Here is a 14,981-nt window from a genome sequence, read left to right on the forward strand (position 1 = left end):
CACAAGTTCAAAAATCTTCTCTCTTTTCTTAAATTTCATGTTCAGTCAAATGAATTCACATAAATTGAAACGGGGAGTATAATATTTGTTATGCTTACCTTAGTTCTATTCATTTTGTTTTAGAGAGTGATTGGTCGACTTTTTCAGAAGGTAGATGATATTATTTTTGTCCTTAGGTTTTGGATGTTGTCGTCCGTAAGCATCTTAGTTTCTTTAATATGCATTTCTTAGGCTGTAGTGTTTTATAGTTGCTCGGTTATTGCTTAGATTAGTTGTTGCATATTAGGGGTGGGCAAAAAAATTGAAAAATCAATAAACCAAACCGGACCGAATTAATTCGGTATTTCGGTATCGATTTTTCGGTACTAATTCGGTATAATTTTTTTAAAAGTTCGTTCGATACGATTCTCGGTATTGAACTTTCGATACTTTGGTAAATCAAAATACCTAAGTACAAAACTTTTGAAAAAGAAGGGGATTGACCTTTAAGCAAATATAGGTTTCTGTTGTTTCCGAAACCTTATCAAAAGGTATTTCTTACTCTAAATATGCAAGCATTCTTTTTAGAGATATAACCAGATCTTTGTCATCTTTTAATGAAATTTCCTTCAATATTATGAGAGTGCACTAGTTTTTTATCCTATGGTCGGAGAACTTTCTTTTTCCTTAAGATACCTATGCGCGTTGGTTATATAGGAACAATAATGGTAGTATGTAATACCTCTAGAGCACATTAAAACTATAGATTGTCCTAAATAAGATATATCTATGCTTACATACATCCCTTTTTGGACTATTATACCAAGGTTTGTGGAACATAGTGATGTGGCCCATTTTTTTATGCGCCAAATTGTCATTCCTCTCTGAATTAGTATAGTATGGCTGATGTCTTGTTGCAGTTTCTGCTTTACTCTAGTTTTTTCATTAGAAAATGCATTGGAGAAACGGATCTTTACCTCTGAAATTAGAGAACAAAATCCATTAGAAAAATTGATCTTATATTCTTATATGAAATCATGAATTAGAGTTCACCACTTTTTCATTCACAAAGACTCGGTATGATATCGAAACCGTACCGAATCAAACAAGAAAATATCGAACCGTACTGAAATATTTGATACGGTATTTGATATGCACAATTAATAAACTGTATACCGAAGTATCGTACTGAAGTATCGAACGCCTATCCCTACTCACAAGATCAGCCCATTCATGTAATTAATACAGGGGTAAGATGAAAAAAAAACTATTTAATTTTATTTTGGTTAAATAAAATGACAAGTATTTTGAGACAAATATTTTTAGTAAGGACAACAAGTATTTTGGGATGGATGAAGTATTAGATTAAGTCATTTATAGGTATATGTTTGTTCACTTGCATTTAGATACGATAAAATTTCAGATTTTGATGTTAATATTTCATTCTTGCTTAAAATAACGGGGACTCCTAAAGTATGATAGGGGCCCATTTAGGGAATAAATGCTATAATGTTCAATTGGTATGCAATAGATGTCACGTCCAAAACCTGGGGAGGCAAGACCGGCACCCGATGCCTCACTTGACCGAGCGTACCAACCTGAGACTCAAGGACTCTGAACATATAATGTGATACTTTGGCCGTAAGGCCACATTGTAGTGAACATAGACTAGCTCCAACCGAACATCAGTATAAAGCTGGACCGGCAATGCCGTCATAACAACTACAGCTGACAAATAAAAAATTATACATATAAGGCCTACGAGGCCAACATACTGCACTGACTGACAGGATATGTCTACAAGCCTCTACTGATGGGTCGAGCTGAACTCGGACAACACCTACTGAGGAGGTCTACCTATCTGTCTATCTGAACCTGCATGTATGAAATGCAGCATCCCCGGATAAGGGACATCAGTACGAAATAATGTACCGAGTATGTGAGGCAATTAAATAACTGAAAGCTGAAACTGAACTAATAATATAACAACCGAAAGTAACTGGGAGTCAAAAAATGATGTGAAGATATACTTACCTACTGATACTGACTCAATGTCACGACCCCAATTTTCCTCCATAGGATGTTGTGATGGCACCTAGTCTCTAAGACTAGGTAAGCCTAGTATACATGCGGAATATAACTGAAATAGCCAATAAACTCTCAAATACTCAACAACTATTAAAAAGAAAACTCTACAACTCAGTATATACAACTTCCTAAAACCTGATGATAACGAGTCACAAGTTCTACGAATAAGTATTGATCATCCTATACAACAATGTGTCTAAAAAGGGAAAGAAAATAAAGTAGACTAAATAGAGGGGGACTCCGAGGCCTGCAGACGTCGGCAGGTATACCTTGAAGTCTCTGAAGCGGAGCTCGTCTCACTAGTACTTAGACTAATATGAGGTACTTGGATCTGCACAAAAAGATGTGAAGAAGCGTAGCATGAGTATACCACAATGGTACCCAATAAGTGCCAAGTCTAACCTCAGTAGAGTAGTGACGAGGTCAGGTCAAGGCCCTACTGGAATAAATAAGAAACTGAATGAGTAATTAACAGTGTAATAATAATAATAACAATGGAAATGAAATAAGTAAGAAATATACCAAAATTGGCTACACTAAACTAAGGCAAATAATGCTTCATGGAAAAAAAATAAGGAATGTTATGCGAAGGAAACAAAACAACCAAACACAAGTGAAGTAATAGGGAAGTATCAACAAGAGTCACTACCGAGGTACTGCCTCGTAGTCTCAAATCACAAAACAATTCACAATCTTTCCTTATATCACCGCGGGAGCCTTGCATTTAGTTTTGAAAATTATTTTTCCCAAAATAGCTTCCCGCGTTTTAGCCCACCTTATCACACTGCGTGGCTTCAAGTAGTTCCCCTACTAGCAACGCACGTTCAAGCGCACCTTATCTCACTGCATGTGTTTCAACCCCAAAATCTTATACCACATGCATATCAATATCACAACGTATCACAATCGCACCTCAAGTGACCAATATCACAACTTGCCAAGAAACCAACAACAATAGTGTTTTTACAAAAAGTAGTCGATGGCTCAACCATAATATATACAAGACTATCAACAATAATAACCGAAGCGAGTAACTCAACAAGAATAGTATTTCACAACTTTATGACTTTGCCTCAATGTAAATCAAGGCCTTTATAACTCAATACCAATTTCAACGACAAGATATTTCAAAAATAACAACTTCAAGTAAAGAACTCAACGGTTAAATAATAAATAAGGAATAGAGGAAATAATACTTCAACTAAACATGTAAAGGCAATTAACAAATAAGAGATAAGACAAGTAGAGCATGTGAAGATAGACTAATGATGATGAATATAACATGTTAAGGTAACTCAATTAAGGCATGAAGGAAATCTACATAGCTAAAACCGATAAATTTTTACATTTAGCCCGTGTACACACCAGTCACCTTGCGTACACGGCTTTCACATATCACAATATTCACAAACCATCACCAATCCTAAGAGGTAATTCTCCCACACAAAGTTAGGCAAGACACTAACTCAAAACACGCTAACTCAATCCACTAGTAGGCCTTTCCATTATCCAACTCCGAACGGCTCGAATCTAGCCAAAACAACTTCATATCATAACTATAAACTATAGGAAACTATTTCGAACAATAAAGTTACGATCTTTACAAAGAAACAAAAAGTCAACCCGAGCTCGCATCTCGGAACCCGACCAAAATTATAAAATTCGAACACCATCCGATAACGAGTCCAACCATACAAGAATTACTCAAATCTGACCTCAAATCGCTTTTTAAATCTCCAATATTTAGCCTAAGAAGTTTTCAAAACTTTTTCCCAAATTTTCAACTCAAATTACTAATTAAATAATAAAAATAACTATGGATTTGTTAAAAATAGCCAAAGCCGAGTTAGAATCACTTACCCCAATGATTCCCTTGAAAATGAGATCAAACCCTTGAAAAATTCCTATTTCTTCCTAGCGATTTCACTTTTGTAGGCCAACAGCCGCTTTTGCGGATCCCCACATGCGAAAATTTCATCGCAGGTGCGGCCATGACTTAAGTCCTGAAAATGCGCTTATGCGGAAACCCAAGCACACTTGCGCCCACGCTTCTGCGACCAATGCCTCGTTTCTGCGAGCGCGCATTTGCAGAGCTTCGACCGCATATGCGGTGCTTCCCTTGCTCCCTCAACTTTGCTCCAGCGATGCCTCTCTCCACACCAGCGAGTCTGCTTCTGTGAAACATGGACTTATGCAGCACAAGGGCCGCTCCTGAGGTGCCGCACCTGCGACCCAAAATATGCAGGTGCGATTGCACTAGTCACAACAACCTTCAGCAATCACACAAAGTCTAAACTTGTTCCGGATTCAATTCGAATCACACCCAGGGCCCCTGGGACCCCGCCCGAATATACCAACAAGTTCCAAAATACATAACGGACCTACTCGAGGCCGAATATCACATCAAACACCATCGATTCTACGAATCGCAACCCAATTCAAGCCTATAGAAACTATGAACTTCTGAATTCCAAAACTAATGCCGATTCATACCAAAACTACTCCGATCGACTCTAAATTTTGCACACAAGTCATAAATGACATGACTGGCTTATTCCAACTTCCGAAATTAGAATCCGATCCCGATATCAATAAAGTCAACTCCCGGTCAAACTTTCCAACCTTCCAAACCTTCAACTTTCTAACTTTTGCCAATTCAAGCAAAAATGACCTACGACCTTCCATATCAGTATCCAGACATTCTCCTAAGTCCAAAATCACCATACGGAGCTATTGGAACCGTCAAAACTCTATTCTGGAGTCGTCTACACAAAAGTCAAACTACAGTCAACTCTTTCAACGTAAGCCTCCAACTTAGAGACTATGTGTCTCATTTCACTCCGAAACTCACCTGAAACCATAACCAAACACCTCGGAAAGTCACATAACCACAATATAACATAGATAAGGCAATAAATAGGGGGTCGAGGCTAAAATACTCAAAATGACAGGTCGGGTTGTTAGATCCTCCTCTTCTTAAAACAAGCGTTAGTCCTCGAACGAGTATAGAGGCATACCTGAAGTGGTGAAAAGATGAGGATAATGGCTACACACATCATGCTCGATCTCCCAAGTCGCCTCCTCGATTGGTTGACCCCTACACTGAACCTTCACTGAAGCAATGTTCTTCGACCTCAACTTTCGGACCTTCCTGTCCAAAATGGCCATCGGCTCCTCAACATAAGATAAATCTTTGTCCAATTGGATTGAACTGAAATCCAACACATGTGACGAATCACCGTGATACTTACGGAGCATAAAAATATAGAATACTGGATGAACGACAGCTAGAATAGTTGGCAGTGCAAACTTGTAGGCCATCTCTCCAATCCTCTCAAAAATCTCAAAAGGTTCGATATACCTAGGGCTCAACTTGCCCTTCTTCCCGAACCTCATAACACCCTTGATGGGCTAAACTTGGAGCAAGACCCGCTCCCTAACCATGAATTCAATGCCACGAACCTTTCAATCCATATAACTCTTCTGTCTAGATTGTGTTGTACAAAGTCGATCTTGAATCAATTTAACCTTTTCCAAAGCATCCTGAACCAAGTCTGTACCCAATAGCCTAGCCTCGCCCGGCTCAAACCAACCAACCGGAGGCCAACACTGCCTCCCATACAAGGCCTCATACAGATCCATTTGAATGCTCGACATGTAACTGTTGTTGTAGGCAAACTCCGCAAGCGGCAAAAATTGATCCCATGAATCCCAAACTCCATCACACATGCACATAGCATATCCTCCAATATCTAAATAGTGCGTTCGGACTGTCCGTTCGTCTGAGGGTGGAATGTTGTACTCAAATCCACTCGTGTGCCCAACTCACGTTGTACGGACTTCCAGGATCGTGATGTAAACTGCGTACCCCAGTCAGAGATGATGGATCCCAGGACGCCATGATGTTTGGCAATCCCACGAATGTAAACCTAAGCCAGCTGCTCTGAAGAATAAGTAGTCACCACTGGAATAAAATGAGCCAACTTGGTCAACCTATCCACAATCACCCATACTACATCAAACTTCTTTTGAGTCCGTGGAAGCCCAACAACAAAAGCCATAGTAACCCACTCCCATTTCCACTCTGGAATCTCTAGCCTCTGAAGTAATCCACCTGGCCGTTGATGATCATACTTCACATGCTGACAATTTAGGCAACGAGCTACAAACTCTACTATGTCTTTCTTTATTCTCTTCCACCAATAGTGTTGCCTCAAGTCTTGATACATCTTGGCGTCACCCGGATGAATGGAGTACCGCGAACTGTGGGCCTCCTGAAGAATCAACTCATGCAAACCATCTACATTGTGCACACATAGCATGCCTTGCATATGTAACACACAGTCATCCCCAGTAGTGACCTTCTTGGCATCGCCGTGTTGAATCATGTCCTTGAGGACAAGAAAATAGAGGTCGTCATACTGACGCTCTCTGATACGATCATATAGAGAAGACTAAGAAACCACACAAGCCAAAACTCAACTCGGCTCCGAAATATCCAATCTAACAAATTGGTTGGCTAAGGCCTAAACATCCAATACTAATGGCCTCTCCGCTAGATATGTTAAACTACCCAAGCTCTCCGCCTTACGACTCAAGGCATCGGCCACCACATTGGCCTTCCCCGGATGATATAAAATGGTGATATCATAGTCCTTAAGCAACTCTTACCATCTCTGTTGTCGCAAGTTAAGATCCTTATGTTTGAACAGATATTGTAGACTCCGGTGGTCGGTATAGACCTCACAAAGGACAACGTAAAAATAATGACGCCAAATCTTCAAGGCATGAACAATAACTGCTAATTCAAGGTCGTGGACTAGATAATTCTTCTCATGTACCTTTAGCTGTCTAGACGTGTAGGCAATCACCCTACCGTCTTGCATCAACATCGCACCGAGGCCAACACACGACGCATCACAGTACATAGTGTAAGACCCTAAGCCCGTAGGCAACACCAATACTGGGGTTGTAGTCGAAGCAGTCTTGAGCTTTTGGAAGCTCTCCTCTCACTCCTCGGTCTATCTGAACAGAGCACCCTTCTGGGTTAATCTGGTCATAGGAGCAGCAATAGATGAGAAACCATCTATGAATCGACGTTAATACCTTGCCAAACCAAGAAAACTCCATATCTCAGTAGTTGAAGACGGTCTGGGCCAACTCTGCACTGCTTCAATCTTCTTCGGATCTACCTTGATCCCCTCACTTAACACTACATGTCCCAAAAATGCCACCGAATCAAGCTAGAATTCACACTTTGAAAATTTTGCATACAACTTCTTTTCTCTAAAGGTCTAGAGCATGGTCCTCAGGTGTTGCTTATGATCCTCCCAGCTCCGAGAGTACACCAAGATGTCATCAATAAACACAATGACGAATGAGTTAAGATAGGTTTGGAATACATTGTTCATCAAGTACATGAATGTTGCTGGGGGTGTTGGTCAGCCCAAATGATATCACAAGGAACTCGTAATGACCATACTGAGTCCTGAAGGCAGTCTTCAAAATATCCAGATCCTGAATCTTCAACTGGTGATAGCTTGACCACAAATCAATCTTTAAGAACACTCTGGCACCCTGTAGCTGATCAAATAGGTCATCAATGTGTGCTAATGGATACTATTCTTCATTGTAACCTTGTTCAACTATCTATAATCAATACACATACGCATAGAACCATCCTTTTTCTTCACAAACAAGATTGAAGTATCCCAAGGTGATACACTGGGCCGAATGAAACCCTTATCAAGCAACTCTTGCAACTTCTCTTTTAACTCCTTCAACTCTGCTGGGGCCATACGATATGGTGGAATAGAAATAGGCTGAGTGTCCGACAACAAATCAATACCAAAATCGATATCCCTATCGGGCGGCATGCGTGGAGATCTACTAGAAATATATTTGGATAGTCTCTCACTACCGGAACTGACTCAATGGTAGGAATATCAACATTGACATCTCTCATAAAGTCTATATATGCCTCACACCCCTTCCCAGCCATTCGTTGTGCCTTAAGGAAAGACACCACTTTGATAGGAACATAATCTACAGTACCCATCCACTCCAACTATGGCAAACATGGCATAGCCAATGTCACTATCTTGGCGTGACAATAAAGAATATCATGATAGGGAGACAACCAGTCCATGCCTAAGATAACATCAAAATCTGCCATACTAAGCAACAACAGATCAAATCTGGTCTCAAAACCACCAAGAACAACTAAACACGATCTATACACACGGTCAATAATAATGGAATCTTCCACAAACGTGGACACATAGATAGAATAACTCAAAGAATCACGGGATATACCCAAATATGGAGCAAAGTAAGATGATTCATAGGAATAAGTGGAGCCTGGATCAAATAAGATTAATGCATCTCTATGACAAACAGGAACAATACTTGTGATAACTGAGTCGGATGCAACCGCCTTCGTCCTAGTCGGAAGAGCATAACATCTGGCCTGGACTCCCCTTCTAGGGCGACCCCTACCCGCCCGAACTCCACCTCTAGCTGGTTGTGTAGGTGGAGTGGCAACTGGTGCGGTAACCACAGTCTAAGAAAGCCTAAGGACCCTTATAGAATGCATGGAGCCTGAGTGGTCTCTGGAGGTGCACCCTTCCTGATTCTGGGGCAGTCCCTCACCATATGACGAGTGTCACCACACTCAAAATAAGCTCTTAGAGGACGTGGCTATTGTAACTGGCTCGGTCTTGGCTGGCTGGACTAACCATTGAAAACACCCCGTGTAGAAGGTGCACTAGATAGTGGCAGTGCATAATAGGCAACTTGAGACCTGGGAGTGGCCGGAATACCGCTGGAAGCTGAGAGTGCTGAATGAACAGGACTACTCACATAGCCTCTACCATGACAGGTTGCAACTGGGGCAGGGGAACCACTATATGTGCCAGAATCTCGAGGCCTCTTAGTATCCCTCTCTTTTCTCTCTAGGCCCCACATACCCTTAAATATCTGAGCGATCTCCACCACCTGCTAGTATGGTGTATCAGTCTCCAACTCTTGAGCCATGCTGAATCTAATAATGTGGTTGAGCCCCTCGATAAATCGACGAACTCGCTCTCTGACTGTGGAGACTAAAGTTGGTGCATGTCAGGACAATTCACTGAACATGACAGCATACTCCGACATGGTCATAGCACCCTGGCACAATTACTCAAACTCTGTGTGCCATGCATCACGAAGGTTCTGGGGAACAAACTCTCTCATGAATATCTTTGAGAATTGAGCCCAGGTGAGTGAAGTTGCCTCGGCCGGGCCATCCAACTCATACGCTCGCCACCACTGATAAGCTGCTCCGTTAAGTTGGAACTTAGTGAAAGCAACCCTACTCGATTCCATAATAGCCATAGTACGGAGGATACAATGGCATTCCTCAAGAAAAACCTATGCATCCTCTGAAGCTAAGCCGCTGAAAGTAGGAAGGTGGTATTTCTTGTACCTCTTGAGCCTAATCTGCTCCTCCTCAAATGTTGTTGCCCTAACCCCGGACTGAACTGGAACAACCGGTTGCACTGGTATGATCTCTGGAACTTGGTCAACGAAGACCAGCTACTCTAGGGTACGGGCTGCGGGAGTCTTTCCCATCTTGGGATATGGCAGGAGTAAGTGGAATCAACCTCACCTGAACTAGAGTGCCAAAGATGCTAAAAACCTGGGCGAGAGTCTCCTGAAGTGCAGGGGTAGTAACAGGCATCTCAGGTGCATATCCTCTAACTAGAGCTACCGGTGGCTCCTCTGTAGCAGCGCGGGCAGGTGCTCTGGCTGCACCACGTGCCCATCCTCGGCCTCTGCCCTGGGCTCTGGCCTCTCGCGGCTCTAGAAAGGGGTGCGAGTGTCTGATCATCAGATTCGGTTGTGCGTGTCCTCACTATTTGTGAGAGAATAGAAATACAGAGATTTAGAATTTCGAAGTCAACAAATTCGCACGATAAAGAATCAAAGAAGTGAAACTTTTCCTAACATTTCCATAGCCTCCCGAAGATAAACCTGCAATAACACCTATGAACCTAGAGCTCTAATACTAACTTGTCACGACCCTATTTTTTGTTCCGTCGGATGTCGTGATGACACCTAATCTCTAAGACTAGGTAAGCCTAGCATACATGTAGAGTATAATTGATATAGCGAATAAACTCTCAAATACTCAACAACTATTATAAAGAAAACTCCGCAACTCATCATATACAACTTTCCAAAACCTGGTAGTAACGAGTCGCAAGCTCTACGAATAAGTATTGATCATCCATATACAACAATGTGTCTAAAAAGGAAAAGAAAATAAATTAGCCTACATAGAGGGGGACTTTGAGGCTTGCGGATGCCGGCAGGTATACCTTGAAGTCTCCGAAGCTGAGCTCGTCTCACTATTGCCTGGACTGGTAGGAGGTACCTGGATCTTCACAAAAATATATGCATAGGCGTAGCATGAGTATACCAAAATAGTACCCGGTAATTTCCAAGCCTAACCTCGGTAGAGTAGTGATGAGGCCAGGTCAAGATCCTACTGGAATAAATAAGAAACTGAACGAATAATTAAGAGTGTAATAATAATAACAATGGAAATGCAACAAGTAAGAAATATACCAAGATTGGCTACACTGAACTAAGGCAAATAATGCATCACGAAAAAAAAACAAGGAATGTTACGCCAAGGAAACAAAATAACTAGACACAAGTGAAGTAATAGGGAAGTATCAACAAGAGTCACTACCGAGGTACCGCCTCATAGTTTCAAATCACAAAACAATTCACAATCTTTCCTTATATCACCACATGAGCCTTGCATTTAGTTTTGAAAATCATTTTTCCCGAAATAGCTTCCCGCGTTTTAGCCCACCTTATCACACCACGTGGCTTCATATAATTCCCCTACTAGCAACGCGCGTATCAAGCGCACCTTATCTCACTGCATGTGTTTCAACCCCAAAATCTTATACCACTGCATGCGTATCAATAGCACAAACATATCACAAATCGCACCTCAAGTGCCCAATATCACAACTAGCCAAGAAACCAACAACAATAGTGTTTTCACAACAAGTAGCCCATGGCTCAACCATAATATACACAAGAGTATCAACAATAATAACCGAAGCGAGTAACTCAACAAGAATAGTATTTCATAACTTTACGACTTTGACTCAATGTAAATCAAGGCCTTTATAACTCAATACCAATTTCAACGACAAGATATTCCAAAAATAACAACTTCAAGTAAAGAACTCAATGGTTAAATAATAAATAAGGAATAGAGGAAACAATACTTCAACTAAACATGTAAAGGAAACTAACAAATAAGAGATAAGACAAGTAGAGCATGTGGAGATAGACTAATGATGATGAATATAAGATGTTAAGGTAACTCAATTAAGGCATGAAGGGAATCTATATAGCTAAAACTGGTAAATTTTCATATTTAGCCCGTATACACACTCGTCACCTTGTGTACGCGGCTTTCACGTATCACAATGTTCATAAACCAACATCAATCCTAAGGGGTACCTCCCCCCCAAAGTTAGGCAAGACACTTACCTCAAAACACGTTAACACAATCCACTAGTAGGCCTTTTTATCAATTATCCAACTCTGAACGGCTCAAATCTAGCCAAAATAACTTCATACCATAAATATAAGCTATAGAAAACTATTTCGAACAACAAAGTTACGATCTTTACAAAGAAACAAAAAGTCAACTCAAAAAGTCAACCCAGGTCCACGTCTCGGAAACCCACCAAAATTACAAAATTCAAATATCCATTCGATAACGAGTCCAACCATACAAGAATTACTTAACTCTGACCTCAAATCTCTTTTCAAATCTCTAAAATTTAGCCTAAAACGTTTTCACAATTTTCCCCCAAATCACTAATTAAATGATGCAAATAACTATGGATTCGTGAAATATAGCCAAAACCGAGTTAGAATCACTTACTCCAAAGATTTTCTTGAAAAACTCTCGAAATTTTGCCACCAACCGAGCTCTCTAGGTCCAAAAATTAAAATGAGATCAAACCCTCAAAAGATCCCTATTTATGCCTAGCGATTTTGCCTTTGCGGGCCAACAACCACTTCTGCGGCTCCGCACCTGCGAAAATTCCATCGCAGGTGCAGCCATGGCTTAAGTCTTGAAAATGCGGTTCTGCAGACACCCAAGGTCACTTGTGCCCACGCTTATGCGACCAATGGCTCGCCGCATCTGCGGTCCTTCCCCTGCTCCCTTAACTTCGCTCTTGCGATGCCTCTCTCTGCACCAGTGAATCCGCTTCTACAGAACATAGACTGCAACTGCGGTCCCATTTGGGCATGCCAAAATCCACTTTTGCGGCACAAGGTTCTCTCCTGCGGCGCCGCACCTGTGACCCAAAATGCGCAGTTGTGATTGCGTCAGTCACACCAACCTCCAACAATCACACAAAGTCTAAACTTGTTCCGGATTCAATCTGAATCACAGCCGGGCGCCCCGGGACCCCATCTGAATATACCAACAAGTTCCAAAACACATAACGGACCTACTTAAGGCTAAAAATCACATCAAACAACATCGATTCTACGAATCGCAACCCAATTCAAGCCTATAGAAACTATGAAATTCCGAATTCCAAAACTAATGTCGATTCATACCAAAACTACTATGATTGATTCCAAATATTGCACACAAGTCATAAATGATATGATGGACCTATTTAAACTTCCAAAATTAGAATTTGACCCCGATATTAATAAAGTCAACTCCCGGTCAAACTTTCCAACCTTCCAAACCTTCAACTTTCTAACTTTCGCCAATTCAAACCGAAATGACCTACGGACTTCCAAATCAATATCTGGACATGATCCTAAGTACAAAATCACCATACAGATCTATTAGAGCCGTCAAAACTCCATTCCGAAGTCATCTATACAAAAGTCAAACTGCGGTCAACTCTTTCAACTTAAGCCTCCAACTTAGGGACTATGTGTCCCATTTCACTCTGAAACTCACTTGAAACCAAAACCAAACACCTCGGCAAGTCACATAAACATAATATAACATAGAGGAGGCAATAAATAGGGAGTCGGGGATAAAATACTCAAAACTTTCGGTCGACCGGGTCGTTACACTCAACTCTATCAATATAGTAAGTAAAATAGTTGTCCGGCCCTATAAGGCTCGATACGTGTAACTGCTTGGTCGTAGTAGGCTCGCTTATAGGTGCTCGACCATACTAGGCTCGGTAACTCGGCCAATCTAGGATCTCTCATAGGCACTCGGCCACAGTAGGCTCTGTATATAACTTACCATCTGATAAGAGGTTATCCAATAGAGACCTACCCATTGATTATAGCTCGATGGTGGTTAAAATACTGTAATATTGTGTATATATATATATATATATAGACCCTCTGCTCTCTTGACTGAAAGGAGACAATACTTAACTGAATATAAAGTCCCGTTAAGAGAGAATAAATTAGCTTACGAGACTAGGATAATGTATATAAATTCAGGAATACGAACTTCTCTATGTCTCGTTATCAAACGCATGTAGTTACAGGATCATGCCAAAATAAAATAAAAGTTTAGCCTTAACATAACTTATCACAATCTGTCCAATAACCACGTTGAACACATCTCGTCGCACCTTAATCTATAACAACAATAATAATACTATCATTAAGCTATAAAAGGTACAACTATCGCACAATGAAGGACAAACTTATTTTATATTAAAACGGGCAGCATCAACCCTATAATCTTTACTTTCTCCCAATTTGAGATAACACCGACAACACAAGAACACAACAATAACAACATATATACATCATTTTTCAACCTTATATCCATCACAAAATACCACAAAATAGCACAACATACCCTAATCACTTCATACACAAAACGACAACCATAGTAGTGTCAAGCAACCCGAAAATATTACGACGAACAACCAGCCCACCACCTTCTCATTATATGGTGCTTTTCCACACCCTTTTTTATCCTAAACTCCATAAAATAGTAGCAAAACAGACAACCCAACAACAACGCGAAACAACCCACAAAACAGTCCACTACAAGTTGAATAACTCGAACTCATGGTTTCCGATCACCGTCTTGTGAGTTCTTACAATTATAAAACGAATTTCTCTACCTTTCCAGCAGGAAAAAAAAGGTATGAAAGAGGGTAGTATAGTTTCCTTATTTGGTGAAGATCTCAGCTCCTAACTTGGTTCTTCAACTCTTAGGTTTTCCTCTAACTAGAACTTGTAAAGAAGAGAAAATCATTTAGGGTTTTATGTTGAATTTTTTAGGAGAAGTTAGCAGGGGTTTATCTCTGATTTTTGGCTCTATAATTAATGGAATATATGAAGAAAATCAGCCTTTAAAAGGGCTTTTTGGACGACCCCAACTGGCCCTTTTCTGTGGACATATTTGGTCATTTCATTTAAGCAAGTAGGTGACACACCTACTCGTCACCTATGCAGTCTATGCAGTCTCGCAAAAATACAAATATCTCTCTACTCCAATGCTGTATTAACAAACGTTTTAATACATTGGAAACTAGACTCGTAGCTTCAATTTGATAGTTGGATCACCCCATAACTTTAAGTATATTGGGAGAAAAACTCAGTGACATTAGACCCAAATTTTAGTAAAACTTATGAACGTAACTTGTGGCGACTTTTCTCGACTTTTGTTCCACAACTCGCTTGACTTCAAAATGTAAAACATGACTATTAAAATAACTCATAACATAACCTTCTTATCATATTTAGCACCCTTGTCTCACCCCAAAGGTACGGGTTATAACATTTCCAACTTGTTGACTTTCGACAAAACTTATCTTCTTCAATTTGTTTAGCTTCTAAACCTTCCAATCCTCTTGGTACTTATTGTTCATGATCTTAAATATTTGTAA

The 14,981-nt window shown here is 40.5% G+C and overlaps 1 protein-coding gene across 1 annotated transcript; it reads right to left on the minus strand.

Moving 5' to 3' along the window:
• Positions 1-8,134: 8,134 nt before the first annotated feature.
• On the minus strand, positions 8,135-9,033 carry LOC138898004 (uncharacterized). Its single transcript, XM_070184035.1, has 2 exons — positions 8,805-9,033; positions 8,135-8,427 (listed from the first exon to the last, which is right to left on the minus strand). The coding sequence occupies exons 1-2, from the start codon at positions 9,031-9,033 to the stop codon at positions 8,135-8,137; spliced, it is 522 nt and encodes a 173-aa protein (XP_070040136.1).
• Between the last annotated feature and the right edge of the window lie 5,948 nt (positions 9,034-14,981).

This window comes from Nicotiana tomentosiformis, chromosome 8 (genome assembly GCF_000390325.3).
Source record: "Nicotiana tomentosiformis chromosome 8, ASM39032v3, whole genome shotgun sequence".
In the NCBI taxonomy this organism is placed as follows: Eukaryota; Viridiplantae; Streptophyta; class Magnoliopsida; order Solanales; family Solanaceae; genus Nicotiana; species Nicotiana tomentosiformis.

Coding starts and splice junctions, on each gene's coding strand:
- LOC138898004 (XM_070184035.1), bottom strand. CDS start 9,033: ATGTGGGGCCTAGAGAGAAAAGAGAGGGATACTAAGAGGCCTCGAGAT. Junction 8,428..8,804: donor TACACGGGGTGTTTTCAATG/GTTAGTCCAGCC, acceptor TATTTGATCCAG/GCTCCACTTATTCCTATGAA.